The sequence below is a fragment of the Chrysemys picta genome, chromosome 5 (genome assembly GCF_011386835.1).
Source record: "Chrysemys picta bellii isolate R12L10 chromosome 5, ASM1138683v2, whole genome shotgun sequence".
Lineage (NCBI taxonomy): Eukaryota > Metazoa > Chordata > Testudines > Emydidae > Chrysemys > Chrysemys picta.
In genome coordinates, this window is record NC_088795.1 from 129,312,732 (window position 1) to 129,327,833 (window position 15,102).

Consider the following 15,102-nt stretch of genomic DNA (forward strand, 5'->3'; position numbering starts at 1 on the left):
TGACCCATCTCCCCAGCTGTCTTCCCCTCAGGTATGGCAATAAAAATTCCCCTTAAGTAAATGCAAAGTGAAATGGAGAGTTTTGTATATCTCCAAAACCTCACATCCAAACACCTCAAAACTTTGGAAGAATTCAAAGCTGGCTCCTAATTTTGCAGCTCTGATTTGTTCTTATACGTGTGGAACTTAAATTCCCATAGGGAGATTCCACACCTGTAGGAAGCACTGAATATCCAAGCCCAGACCCACCCTGCAAGACTGAAAGTAGAATATTGGCCTCAAACAGTGTTTTCATTCCAAAGAGAGATGTCCTTCTGGAAATCCAGGCAACCTTGCAGGTTGCAGCACCTTTTCCAATATGGAAGTACCTCAAGAGTTTGTTCCTTCTTTTTGAGCCTTCTGTTCTTGACCATGTGATCCAATAAATCATGCTCTTCATCATCTGAGAACACTAAGTCTTTTGTTTCACAGTTTGCCTCACGAGGCTTTTCACACGCATCATCCATGTCTACCTCAACCACTTACAACAGCATTTTAAAATCTACATGGTGAAAACAAAGGATAAGGAAGGTCAGTGGTGACTTGACTTCTGCTGTTCAATTCACTAATCCCACCCCAAAGCCATGCATCTTCCAGAGAGTAATAGAAATGGAGTTGATATGTCACACTCTAGTAACAGTGGTTGTGGTGTCAGAAACCAAAGTAGCCCCAGCTTATGGTGTGTTTATAAGTTGTGTTGGACTTTTTAAATGGAATTTAGACTAATTTAACAGCCCATCTGATGTTATGTAGATTCCATAAGCAGTTAGGTGTAATCATATTTGGATCACAGATCAATGAAACGGCTAATCACTCTAGGAAAGCCTTTTTGGCAGCATACTGATCTGAACAAACATACCCAGGGAACATTTTCACCACAGCAAAAAAACCCAAAAAAACCCACCAAACTCGTAACTGAACCTGAGGAATTACTTAGATCTCCTCTTGCATTGTCCACTTTGGTTGTGTTCACACTACAGAACCGAGCCATTCCTGGGTGAATTAGTATGGCTGCACTAGCAGTAATGGTTCAAGATGCCCATCCTAGCCAGGCTGCCTTGTGTTCTGAACTGCTACAGTTTTGCCCCATGTTTCATGCTCTTCTAATTCCGGTCAGTTGCATTGCCCTCAGGACATCTATTCCACAGTTCCTGGTACTGCTTCCAGAAAGGAGTGGATGCTGGGAGATTTCCAAAGCCACTCTGACTACAATCAGACCTCGCTGATGTAACTGAATTTGGCCCGCTGTGTGCAGACTGAAAATGTTTGTTTAATAGTTAATGTCTGTGCAGCATTTTGAACTTTTTAAGTGCTATATAAGTGCTATTATATGGAGGCAGTTCGAGTCATTAGCAGTACTGGCAGATTGTGGTCCAAGGTTGCTATGGTGTATCCAGACAGTTAAATATGATGATATTTTTAATGGGTAGTACAAAGTATGAATCAATGAAATGGTACCTAGCTACAACTAAACCTCCTACTACTCTACAGACAATTTGCTATGGTACTTTTATAGTGAAAATGATGGCTTATATCTTTTCCATTCTGAATTGTCTTGGGCATGGAAGCTTTTGCTGCTTGTACAAATATTAATGACAATCACTGGCTCAAGGTCCAGTTAAACTAAAGATTTTTTATAATAATCTAAAACAGTATAAAAATAGCAATTTCTACCTCTCAGACTGATGATAAGTGCACAAATGCAATAATAAGAGGATCCTTAAATTCCTGATAAGTATACTTAGCATTTTAAGTCTTCAAAGTACTCAACTAATCATTTGTCATGCCACCCCGTGAGTTACATAAGTATTATCACTAGAGCTGTGACACTTTCTTTCCCCTTAGAAAAATGCATTTTTCACGCCTCAAAAATACTTGTTGAATTTGGGACTATTTCAAAATGTTTTGTTTCGACTTTTCAATGCCAAACAGCATTTTGTCATTCAAAAGTCATTCTTCCGCTCTACTCTGCTCTGGTTAGGCCTCAGCTGGAGTATTGTGTCCAGTTCTGGGCACCGCATTTTAAAAAAGATGTGGAGAAATTGGAGCGGGTCCAGAGAAGAGCAACAAGAATGATTAAAGGTCTTGAGAACATGACCTATGAAGGAAGGCTGAAAGAATTGGGTTTGTTTAGTTTGGAAAAGAGAAGACTGAGAGGGGACATGATAGCAGTTTTCAGGTATTTAAAAGGGTGTCATAAGGAGGAGGGAGAAAACTTGTTCACCTTAGCCTCTAAGGATAGAACAAGAAGCAATGGGTTTAAACTGCAGCAAGGGAGGTCTAGGTTGGACATTAGGAAAAAGTTCCTAACTGTCAGGGTGGTTAAACACTGGAATAAATTGCCTCGGGAGGTTGTGGAATCTCCATCTTTGGAGATATTTAAGAGTAGGTTAGATAAATATCTATCAGGGATGGTCTAGACAGTATTTGGTCCTGCCATGCGGGCAGGGGACTGGACTCGATGACCTCTCGAGGTCCCTTCCAGTCCTAGAATCTATGAATCTATGAATTTCCATTTCAAATTTAGCCAATTTTTAAAAAAAACACCCAAAATGGCTGAAGTTAAACAAAAACTCAAACACCCCCCATCACTCATTTGGAGTCAACCACACACATGATGGTCAACCTGAAACAAAATAAAAAAACAAAATTGTTTCAGTCAATTAGAAACAAAAAGTTTTCAGGTTCTGCAATTTGACCCAAACAATTGATCCAGTTTGAATCAACCCCCAAACCAAAAAATCCATTATTCACTCAGCTCTAACACAACCCTTATTACACAGATGGTGAGACTAAGGGCTTGTCTACACTGGCACTTTACAGGGCTGCAACTTTCTCGCTCAGGGGTGTGAAAAAACACCCCCCCTGAGTGCTACAAGTTTCAGTGCTGTAAAGTGCGAGTGTAGACTATTCCCCTTGTGGAGGTGGTTCTTTTATAGCTCAGATCCTATAGCTCTGGTGATTGCCTGTTGAAATAAACTAATAGTTCCTGAGAGTCATGATCTTAGTCCACGAGATCAGGTTGCCTCTCTACATATCATAGTATTCTTAAACCATTAGATCCTGCTGCCTGTATCAATTTATCTGTCATCTCAATAGCTAGGTCAGAATATGGCTCTAGTGGTTTTTAGTAAGTGCAGTAAACATCTATTTTCCCAGCAATGTCAATCAGTGTCGAAAAATGTTAAAACAGAGAGGCCAGGGACAATGCTGATTTCAGGTTTTACAGATGATTACAGTTCTAAAAAAAAGTGTGGGAAAATCTTAAGTATTCTCTAGATCACACTATAAATAAGTCTGGGTACATTTCAGTTTCATTGCACAGCATTTTTTTCTGACACCTGGAAAATTATATTTTCAGAAAGAGCTCAGTTCATTTTGTTAATAGAGCATGCAAGATGCCACACTGGTATTAATCACTTAGCCACCATAATTGCTCAAAAACACAATTTATATGCAGGCTCTGTTTACAGCTGTGTTTTAAGTTCACTCCGTCTCTAAAGGGAAGCACTTCAAGTGGGTGCCCTTATTAGAATAAAAAGCACATTACTGTACAGTAATGGTTCAAACTATCTCCGTCACCCCAGTAGAAATATGGACGACTGTAGCAATATTAAATATCTATGATTCCACAGTGTCAGCCAATCAGCTATTTCCTACATCGTTCTCAAAATCACCAATGAAGAACTTGAAATGTAGTCTTCCGGATGGAGACTGGAATAGTGGCTGACCTATCTCTAAAGTACTGCTTTCCTTTAAAAGAAATGTAAGGACTGTAGGGAGCTAGACTACTACAAACTAGACAGAAATAACATTTTGCCCACCTATATATAACATCTCCCATCTGAAAGTCCTGTGCACATGCACCCCACACACTTCCTGGGTGTGGTGTTCTGTCCCATCTAGTGACACCGAGACCACTTAGAGAGAGATTAATGAGTTTGCTCTACAGCCTGAGCTAAGGACCATATGGCTTTTAGCTCATGGAGTAGAGGTTCGTGCATTTAGCTCCAGAGGTCCCAAGTTCAATCCCAATGATTGGGGTCCGTTGGTGTTACACAAACATTAATAAAACCTCCTATAGGGGGATATTCTCACTTTATAGCTGGGGAAACTGAAGTATAGGGAGGGGAAGGGACGGACTTGCCCCACGTCACACAGTGAGTCTGTGATAGAACTAGGGATAGAATCCATGTCTCCTGTCACCCTGTTGTCTGTTTTAGCCATAAGACCATCCTTCCTCCTACACTGCTTGGGCCTTAAACAAACCTTGGAGGAGGAACCCACATTTTACTAAACTTGTTTGTAGCCTTGCCGTAGGGAAGCCTCTGAAAACAGGCAACTCCTGGAACTCCAGGGTCATCACAGAAGGTTGGCTATGCTTTGGGAACTAATTTTCAGTTTTTATGGTATAACATCCTAGCACATAAGGACAATATCCTGCAGGCCTTACTTGAGCAAAATTCCCATTAACTTCAAAGAAATGATAAGCTTTGGTCCTTAAGCCCATCTATACTGGGGAAACATTCTAACTGAGTTTAAAACTGGTCTAAGAACAATAGTGTACAGCTAGTATGAGGCAGTTTAAAGCAGTCTGATTGTTTCCTGTTCAGTAAACATGGGTCAGGCTGCCTTAAACTACCTATAACCAGGTCTATACTATGGCGCTAATCATTTTTAGAATCAGTTTAACTGAACCAGTTTTAGAACCGGTTAAAATATTTCCCCAGAGTGAGCAAGCCCAGTTTCTACCCACTCCCAAAGAAATTATAATCTTTTGTCTTGTAGCACCCCCTTCGTGGGTGGAAGGGGTCGAATGGGGGAGTCTCCAGGCTCAGAGCTCCAGTTAGGACCAAGCGCTTTGCCGGGGTCCCAGCTGAGGCTGAGAGCTCGACCCTGGCCGGGGATGTGGCGGGGCCACAGAGCTTTTCCGGTCTCGGGGCCAAAGCGGGAGTGGGGGATGGACCGAGCAGGGGGTGGGGCTTGGAGGGGAAGAGGTGGAGCGGAGGCGGAATGGGGGTGAGGCTGTGGGGGAAGGGGCAGAATGGGATGGGGCTATGGGTGGGGCCGCAGGCGGAATGGGGGAGGGCTCAGAACTCCATTTAGGGCCCAGAGCTCCACTGCGGTCCCAGCCGAGGCTGAGAGCTCAACCCCAGGCGGGGCGAGCTTTCAGCCCCCCTCCCCTGGCCCCAACTGAGCTCTCAGCCCCCCCCCCCATCCTGCCCTGGCCGGGGCCACGGAGGGGCTGAGATCAGCGAGCGGGTGCGTGGCCTCAGAGGCGGGACGGTGGCCAGAAGAGGCGGAGTAGGGGGCTAGCCGCTCCCAGAGGAAGCTTCACCCGCCGCCCCTGGAAACATACAAACTTTACATGATCAAGTGCGCTCAGCCCCTTATCCCTAAAGCCAGCATTTCCCCAGACAACAGAAGACACCAGGAAGGGACCAAGAGCCCTGACAATCTCTGAGCGAATCACAAATTTCTTAGGCTCACATTGTTGCTATTTTCTCTGTCTCTCTCTCTCTCTTTTGAATTTGGTGCTGGTACACAAGTGCCAGAGGACAGCCTATCCCCAGGACTCGTACTCCCTGAGCAGCAGCTGCAGTGCTCCACCAGCAGGCGTGCCTTTACCCTGCCCGGCAGGCAGCCCTCTCTAGAAGTGTGACGGTTCAGACTCCAGCTGCTTTAATCCTTTACCTCTTTTTGCTGACTGACAATGAACTCTGTCGATGATGGTGATTTTGCTAGATGGGCACTTGTCCCCCAGGAATTGGACTGAGACCCTCCAACTCACTTCACAGAAGCCACCAAAAACCTGCCAGACTTTAGCCACTTGTGACTCCAGAGGGGGGAACAATGACTGTTGAACCCCCCCTACTCTGTGGGTTTTGGACCCAGGAAGTACCTTCCATGGACTCCAGAGTGGAGGGATAGGAGGTGCCATGGAGGTGACTGATCCCACACCCTCTGCAATGCAGCACGGAGGAGATCTGTGTGCAGGGGGGGTCCCCTCCGAACACAGATGAGGAGAGCAGTATTCTACAGTTGTGCTCCAACACAGCACAGCGTACACTAATGCCACAGCAGGGCTGTTACTGAAGAAGCGCTGCCAACAAGAGTGTCAATTAGTGTCAGCTGTGGGGGTGGTTTCTGTGGCCGTGTCGGAGAAGGAGAAGAGAAATGGATAACAGCGATGGAGGTAAATTCTCTAAACCAGCTTCTGTTGTAGGAGAAACTAGGAATAAACAGGGAACTTGGTACTTCATGCAAAGGGCACTAGCCTGAATAATAATTGCTGTGGGAAAAGATACTGAGGCAAAGAGCATATTGACGAGTGCAAGAGAGCTTGATTTGTTTCTGGAGAAGGAGTAGATTGAGGGGTATAGAAATACATCGGGACTGACATGCTCTTTGAAAGGGAGGACCCGTGGGGCTGGGTGACCTTTTCGTGCTTCCTAAAATGTTTTATTATGATCTGAAGCTTTGGTGCAGGATTTTAGGTCATCACCACCCATTCCCCTACCAGCTGCTCTAGCACAGAGCCTTTCTGTAGACACTGGAGGAACAGCCTATAATCTCCTTCAGTGTGGCCACTATAAGTGTTTCACAGACCGGTCAGTAGGTGGCTGTATCTGAGCAACAGTGGCCAGCCAAATCCCTCCCCCTCCCTCACCGATTCCAGCACATCTGCTCTGAGACATGCTTAGGGCCACACCTTAGCCTGAACGACATGTGTGTGGATGGGGTCTTGGCCTGTCGCATTTACTCCAAGCAGACGTGCATGCATTGCTCTAGGAAGCAGCATCGCCTGGCACTCGAGAGAGACTGGAACATTCCATGGTGAATTCTATGGCTCAGCTCCCAGAGCTGAGGCTGCTGCCATGATTACAATAACTATAAGCCCGTCATATACAGGGGTGTCTCCCCTCAGGCTGCGATGATCACCAGGGCAAGTCTGTATCTGGCTGCTTTTGCAAGCGAGAGCTTTAATTCGCTCAGAGGGAAACAACACTCAGCAGCACGCTGAGGCTCGATGCTTCAGACATTTAAAATTAGACCAGGCAAAGCACAAAGACCTGGATCCTCGAAGGTATTAAGGCACCTAACTCCTACTGAAATCAGTGGGAGTTAGGCACCTAAATATCCTTGAGGATTTGGGCCTAAAACCCCGATTGTAAAACGCACTTATGTACGTGCTTAAGTATTTTGCTGAGTCCGGGCCTAAGCAGAGAACAATCGTGTACTGACTGACGAGGAGATGGAGAACATGACCTAATAGGTCGTGGTCATGTCTAATGTCTATGATTTGATGTAGGCTGGTAAATCCTCCTTGAGAAAGGACTAAACCCATTATGCAGCAGCAAAGGAGCTTTCGTAGCAGAGCACTTGCTCAGCGATTGCTTGGTTATGCACAGGACTCTGTTCTCCTCTACACTGGTGAAAATCCAGAGTAATCTCACTGGATTTACACTGGTACAGCAGAGATCAGAACCTGGTCCCATATGTGATCGGTGGATGAGCAAAGGACTCATTTTGCCCAATCACATGATCTCCTTACTGATTAAATTCCCATAGGAGAATAGGACAGTGCAGAGTCACATATTGTATCAGTCACATGTTAGAGATCGTATTACTATAATGCAAGACAAGGGCGCACAAAAGCAAAATCTCATCTTCTTTGCTGTGGGTCACTCGTCCTACTTCTTCCATACTGGTTAATGAGTCAGTGAAAGCAGCATAACATATACTATGGAGCTCGATCCCTTTACGTGCATTAGATTCAAAAGGTAGGTTTCAGAGTAGCAGCTGTGTTAGTCTGTATCCGCAAAGTATGCATCCGAAGAAGTGGGCTGTAGTCCACGAAAGCTTATGCTCTAATAAATTTGTTAGTCTCTAAGGTGCCACAAGTACTCCTGTTCTTTTATTTCCAGAAGGTAACTGGACAAATCACATGTCTCACAGCAACTGTTTCATTGCCAAACCAAGAAGCCAAGTACAGCCACCCCCACACACTGTACAGCAATCATAAAAAACAAAGGGAGCCAGGAGGGTATCTAGTCACATCATTAACGGAGTCATCAGTTAAGGAAAACACATCCCACAAATGATTAAGGTGTTAAGTGCAAGGAGGAAGTTAGTCTAGTCTAAAGATCTCAGAGGAAAAGTCATGCAAATCTGTAACACTTACATCCGAGTCCCACAATAGTCACATAGAGAAAAGAAAAGAATAAACTTTTAGGGAAAACATTTGTGGAAAAATGGAACATTGTTTCAGAGCTCAGAAATCTTCTGCAGAGTGTCTTCATCACTGTTTGTAATACCAGTGGTTAAACTGTAGTTTATTAAACTGAAATGCATGTTTTAACGCTCTATTGTTAAAATGCTTGGATAGCAGACATATATGTTGACTTTCTATATACATAACCTCCCGTTCCCTGAATTAAGCAGGGTACGTATTAAAATATTTTAAAAGCCTAGAGAAACTCATGAGTTGTAATTGCAAGGTAAAGTACTCACGTTTGTGTTCCTATATAGCATCCCTGTCAAATTTGGCCCAAAAGTTAGGTTTTGTAACAAGAGGTTTAAAAACAAACAAAGGGGGGGAAAAACAACCCTGCAACCAGTAGAAATTTTCTGTGGTTTTAAATTCCACTGTAAATAGTTTTTGAAACCAAATCAATATTGCCCTGCATTCTGCAGGTGAGAGAGAACCTATAAGTGAAACTGACTAGGAACAAAAGTAAAACAGATGAAGCTATTTAATTGTCCTAATTCAAAAATGCAAACAAACAGCATACATGTAAAAAGTCAATTTGATTTTTAAAATTCTTTCCATTTCAGTAATCTCAGGGGTAATTTGTAACATGCTAAAAATAAGGATTTGGGCATATTTGTAACATACTAGCACATGATTGGTTAAAAATGCACAATTTGGTGAATGTGCCTTTAAGATCATGATCAGCTGTATCCTGCGAACCCTGCCACTGGTTGTACATGACATGTCTCCCTGCCTTGTGGGAACTAAATTCAGCCACACAGGAAAACATCCAACAGTATTTACTGGGAGAGCTCCAGGAGCTGGCTTTACACTGCAACATGTGGTGCATGACTAACTGAGTCTGCCAACCAAGGCTGGGATCCCGTGTGACAACTGCGCTGTTGCTTTAAAGAACACATTCTTGTATTGGTCATCCATTTGGTAGCACAACCCTCCAGCCCTTGCTCAGGCAAATAGTCCCATTGGTCACTAACATCTTTAAACATTTCTTACACTGTTCCCAGTTCTGGATCAGTATTTTACTGATAAGGGTCCCTCAACAAAAGCACAACGTTTGCTATCATAACAGCGCTCCTCACAGTTCTGCTTATTAAATCTCTTTCAGATGTAGTTATTGGCTACCAGAATTGAAATTGCGCATCAGTGCAAAAGTATCTGATAAAATTCGTTGAGCTGAGAGTATTCAATTAAAAAAAAAAAAAGCTTTTATTTTAAAAGTGCAAATTCCAAGAAAACTTGTTTAATATCCCATCAGGGTTTGTGCATTTTCCAGACACAGCCAGCATCCTACAAACAAGCATGCATCACTGGGGATATTAATTTAATCCTTTCTGAAGATCCCCGGATGGAACCAAGTTATGATTTCATGTTATCAATGTTCCCTGATGTTATAACCTGATCTTTCAACAGAGCCTTAATATAGTAGAAGTAAATCAAAGACTTGTTTAAAAGCCACTGGCGGGAACTTTGCCAGAAAAGACATACCACTGAGTCAGAGTAAGAAAGGCCGACACAGGAACTGTCAAGAAGACACATTTTCATATCTACTGTGGAACCATTTACAGTGGGCTTGGAGTTAGTGAAACTGTTCATAGAAAAGGAGGATGAATGTCCTGAATTATATCAGTACCCTGCAATGTGCAGATTGTGAGGCCAGTTAGAGTGAACAAATGCATAATTAAGCTGTTCTGTGAAACAAACAGCTTCAGTATAAGAGGGTTCCACTGTAGTCTGATACTGACAGATCTATCTGCTATCTGGAGTGATTCCAGTGCGTGCTTAGCCCACCTTTTATTCTGTCTCTGAGGGAATCAAGGGGTTGCAGATTAATAAAAAAGGTAAAATACATTCCATGACACCTGTAACCAACTGCATGCCAACTTCTACTCCACTGAAGCCAATGGCAAAAATCTCATCTGCAGCAAAGGGAATAGGACTTTGCCATAAATGTTCTGGCTTATGATATTTTTTCCTGTTTTTTTTTATTATTATAATATCTGTTTCCTGAGTAATGTTGTGTGATGTGAATGACACTCGTGGAGCATTGCGCATGGAGCAAGAGCAGCAGATTGTTCCTGCACTGCTGTTTTCCAATAAAAATAATGGTTTTACATTTGGGGCAGGGGCTGTTTTTTGTTCTGTGTTTGTGCAGCGCCTAGCACAATGAAGTTCTGGTCCATACCTTGGCCCCTGAGACACTACATTTATATGACTAAATGAATGAATGAGCAGGTTTCCATGAGAAAAATAATGGAGTCTTACATGCACTTGCACTGATGCTGTTGCTCTCATGGCTACAGCTGCACCATGGCTACAAATATCAGGGGGTAGCCCTGTTAGTCTGTATCCACAAAAACAACAAGGAGTCTGGTGGTATCTTAAAGACTAACAGATTTGTTTGGGCATAAGCTTTCGTGGATAAAAAACCCACTTCTTCAGATGCATGGAGTGAAAGTTACAGATGCAGGCATTATATAATGATTATTATATAATGGCTACAAAGTGGTTTCTAATTTTCCTATTGTAGACGAGCCTTGTGTGTCTCCCTCTTTAAACTATAAACTCTTTGGGGCTGAGACTATATTTATTCTTGCATCTTGTACAGCACTGAACACAATGTGTGTGCTAAATGAGGATAAATAACTTCCATTGTTGTATGCAGTGTTATCGTAGCCCTGTCGGTCCAAGGACATTAGGGAGACAAGGTGGGTGAGCTAATATCTTCCATTGGACCAACTTCTGTCAGTGAGAGAGACACACTTTTGAGCTTACACAGAGCTCTTCAGGTCTGGAACAGGTACGCAGAGTGTCACAGATAAATACAAGAGGGATCAGATTGTTTAGCATAAGTACGTAACACATATTTCAAGGGACCATTCAGTCCCTCCAGTCATAGGAGAGAAAGTGGGGAAGGAGCGTGTGGAGGGGGGAAGGCAACTGGCGGGGTTATTAATAGGTTACAGATTGTTGTAATAATCCATAAATCCATTGTCTCTATTCAGTCCATGATTTTTAGTGTCTAGCAAATTTATGAATTTAAGCCCCCAGGCTTGTCTTTTCAAAGGGTTGTGCAGGTTTCCTTTGAGGATGAGGATCGAGAGGTCAGATACAGAGTGATCTCTTTGTGAAATGTGTTCACCCACAGGGGTGTGGTGTGTTTGTCTTTTATCGTTTTCCTGTGTGAGTTCGTTCAAGAGCGCAGTGATTGTCTGGTTTCACCCACATAGTTGTTATTGGGCATTAGTGCACTGGGTGAGGTACAGCACATGTTGTGATAGGCATGTGTAAGACCCATGGTCCAGAGAGAACCTGCATCAATACAGAAATAAAACTCCCTCCGACCACACACCCCTTGTTGTTACCTACCACCCCCACTGGAACCCATATGGGATATCATCAAACAACTACAACCCACATTTGATGGGGATCCCATCCTGAAAGAAACCTTTCCCAAACCCCCTCTTCTGGCCTTCAAACAACCCCCCCCCCCAACCTCTCCAAGCTCATTTTTTCAGAAGCAAACTCCCCACAGACCAGCACACACCAACTCAAGCTGGCACCAGACCCTGTCAGAGGACAGATGCAAAACTTGCAGACATCTCTCCAGTGCTACAATGATCAACACCCCCCACAATACACATTTCATATCCTGTGCCCTACATGTGCCTATCACAACATGTGGTGTGCCTCATCCAGTGTACTAAATGCCCCAATAGCAACTATGTGGGTGTAACCAGACAGTCACTACGCTCTCCAATGACCTCACAGAGGAAAATGATAAAAGACAAAAGACACCCTATCACCTGTGGGTGAACACTTTTCACAGAGCAATCACTTTGTGTCGGACCTATTAGTCCTCATCCTCAAAGGAAACCTGCACAACCCATTCAAAAGATGAGCCTGGGAGCCTAAATTCATAACTTTGCTAGACCCCACATTTATAGTTTATTACAACAATATGTAACCCACTAACAACCTCCCAGCTGCCTTCCCTGCCCTCGCTTCCTGTCCCCATGATGACAGGAGGGGTGTTAACAGGCCACTTCACCTTCAATGGTTCTTTGAACTAAGTGTTAACGAGTTAGCTAAACAATCTATTCTGTCTTGTAGTTAGCTGGGAGATTCCTTCCCAGACTGGAGAACAGCTCTGCAGTGGCACTGGGACACTTTTTGGAGTGGGGGTGCTGAGCTGCATCCCTCTTACCCCTGTCTGTGCCACTCCCCACCCCCTAGACCTGGGGCCGGGAGCAGGGCTGTGGCTCTGGGAGGGGGGACACGGACAGGGGTAAGGCGGTCGTGATCCCGCATGCAAGGCCGGTGGCTGGGCGGGACCCTGGGGCTGGTAGCAGAGTCCCCGGGCCCCGGCAGCTGGGACCCTGCATGCAGGGCCGGCGGCTGGGACATTGCAGCTGAGCAGGACCCCGGGTCGGCAGCAAACTCCCGGGTGCGGGCTGGCGGCCGAGCGGGACCGGCGGCTAAGCGGGACCCGGGGCCGGCAGTGGACCCCCAGGCAGTAGCAGGGCTGGTGGCCAGGACCCTGGGCGGCAGGGGCGCAGGGCTGGTGGCCGAGACCCTAGGTGGCAAGGGCGCAGAGCCGGCGGGTGGGACCCCAGGCACAAAACCTGGGGGTGCTGCAGCATCCCCCACACCCTTACTTCCCATGCCTACGCAGCTCCGTGTAAGCTCGAAAGCTTGTCTCTCCCACCAACAGAAGTTGGTCAAATAAAAGCTATTACCTCACCCACCTTGTCTCAAGGATAAATAACAGCGTAGAAAGACTTAGCATCTCTCAAGCTCTTGTACAGAACTGGGCTGGTTTTCTCCCTGCTTTTTGCAGAATTGAGAAAATACACGCACCTAATTTACTCAGGGACCAGTTCACTGAATGACCAAAGCTGTGCTCAACGAAAGAGCATTTTAAAAGGCAAAGCATTCTTTGCAAGTGCATCAGAGAAGTCAGCAATGAAGAATCAGGCCCTTAGGCTGGGTGGGTGAGGAGAGTGGGCCCTGCGAAAAGGAATGGCTGTAGTGGGTGTGGGAGCACTGCAACCCTTTGATCTTTGTGCTGTTGCATTTCCAGGGTGACAGAAGTGCACACAATAAACAGTAAGTACAAAGGGTGAAGAATACATTTAAAACCCCTTTCACTGCTCATTACCTAAGGTGCCATCAGTAATAAAAAAATTTATCAAAGCTAATGTTTAAAATCAAGTTTACACAAGTTTAAGAAGGAAGGTTCTGTACATCTGAGGTCAGGCTTGAGTTATGAGAGATTATAAGTACCGGTTACAAGGTTCTAATACAGCAAGGATTTATTTTTATTTACCTTTAGGTAATGTCCCTTGCAGCCCAATCCTCCATTCATGGCCCACTCAAAACGAAGGACCTTTCCCTCCCACCAGGATAAAGAGCAAAGGAAAGGATATGACCTAGGTCTGGCAGGAACCGATCTAATTGATGCGGTGCTGAAAACAGCGTTGACAGCCAAACCCCGAGCTACAGGGCATGTCTATACTCAGCTACAGCTGAGCCCCCAACACTACCGTGGATACCTCCAAGGAGACCGAGACACAGCCCCTGGCGTGAACAGCGAGGACAAGGAGGATGGGGGACATGTGTCTGAGGGAATCCAACTATGCCATGAACCAGGACCTGTTTGAGACTCCAGTGTAGTCTAGTCAGTCCCACCAGTCGAGCATAGGCGAGCCCGATGCTGGAGAAGGAACCTTGGGTAAGCGTGTACATTTATTTCCCATTACAGTGATGGCGTCCCCAACTTAGCAGGACACAGCTAATGACTTTTCATTAATTTACTCATTCTGGAAGAGGTGTGTTACCACAAAGAGAGGTAGAGTTGTTATCTGCTTTTCATTCCCTTGTAGAGTCGGGCAGGGGTCATATGTGGAGCAGTTTGTTTATGCACACAGAGATGTCCCTTGAATCCTCGATGAAACGTTCATGGAGGTACTCTGCAATCCGCTCCTGAAGGTTTCTAGGCATGGCTGCCTTATTTCTACCTCCATGGTAGGACACTTTCCCATGCCAGTCAGCAATAACTTTGGTAGTCACCATTTCAATAAACAGGCTAGTGGCACATGGGCTCAGGCAGCCTTGGGACACCACCACAGCTGTGCTCTCGGTGCCTTTGTTACCCTCAGGAGTGAGATATCAGCTAAAATCACCCCCAGTAGAAAATGATGCCAATATTCAGTGCCATTGCCCTATATGCATAGCTTCATGCAACCAAGCAATTCCGTCCTCATTTCCCTCACCCTGGCAGGCCATACTCACCAGGGTCGGTGCTGTGAGCAGAGGCAACACACGGGGGGGCATGAGGGGTGACGTGCCCCTCACCCAAGACTGGCTGTTTGGCTTGTACTGAGCACGCTCACACAGACTGACGATGCTCAATAACATTGCTGAAGCTGGCTGTCCTCTCTCTGCCCCCGCACTATCGCCAGGCACGGGTCATCTGTGGCTGTGATTGGTGCCGTGCACAAGCCCTCTGAAGTAGATGTGTCAATAAGTGTGTCTGGTTTAAAATTTTAGGGGAGCCAGGGACGGGAATTCTGAATCTTCACATCTGCTTTCTGCTGTGACAATACTGACAACGGTACCTCTGTGTGTTTTATCTGTGGCTGCTGATACTGAGGCCTTGAGGGGTCCCCCCTCCACAACCGGGGAACACCTGAGCCCAAAAAAGAGGAGAAAGAGGAGGACTCGGGATGACATGTTCAGTGAGATCCCGCAAGCCAGTGCTGCATCAGATCATGACCAGAGGATCTGGA

The 15,102-nt window shown here is 45.2% G+C and overlaps 1 protein-coding gene across 7 annotated transcripts in view; it reads right to left on the bottom strand.

Moving 5' to 3' along the window:
* The window catches only part of REEP1 (receptor accessory protein 1), a 120,701-nt gene that overhangs the window by 8,754 nt on the left and 96,845 nt on the right, over positions 1 to 15,102 (bottom strand). For 3 of the 7 annotated variants that reach the window (XM_042855581.2, XM_024106473.3, XM_024106474.3), the window contains one exon: positions 369 to 520. The exons of 2 other annotated variants lie outside the window; for them this stretch is intronic. In XM_042855581.2, coding sequence (XP_042711515.1) covers positions 369 to 520 — 152 coding nt within the window. Of the gene's footprint in view, positions 1 to 368; positions 542 to 15,102 lie in introns of all 7 variants that reach the window. 2 more of the 7 variants (XR_010601634.1, XR_010601635.1) reach the window with 1 other exon arrangement.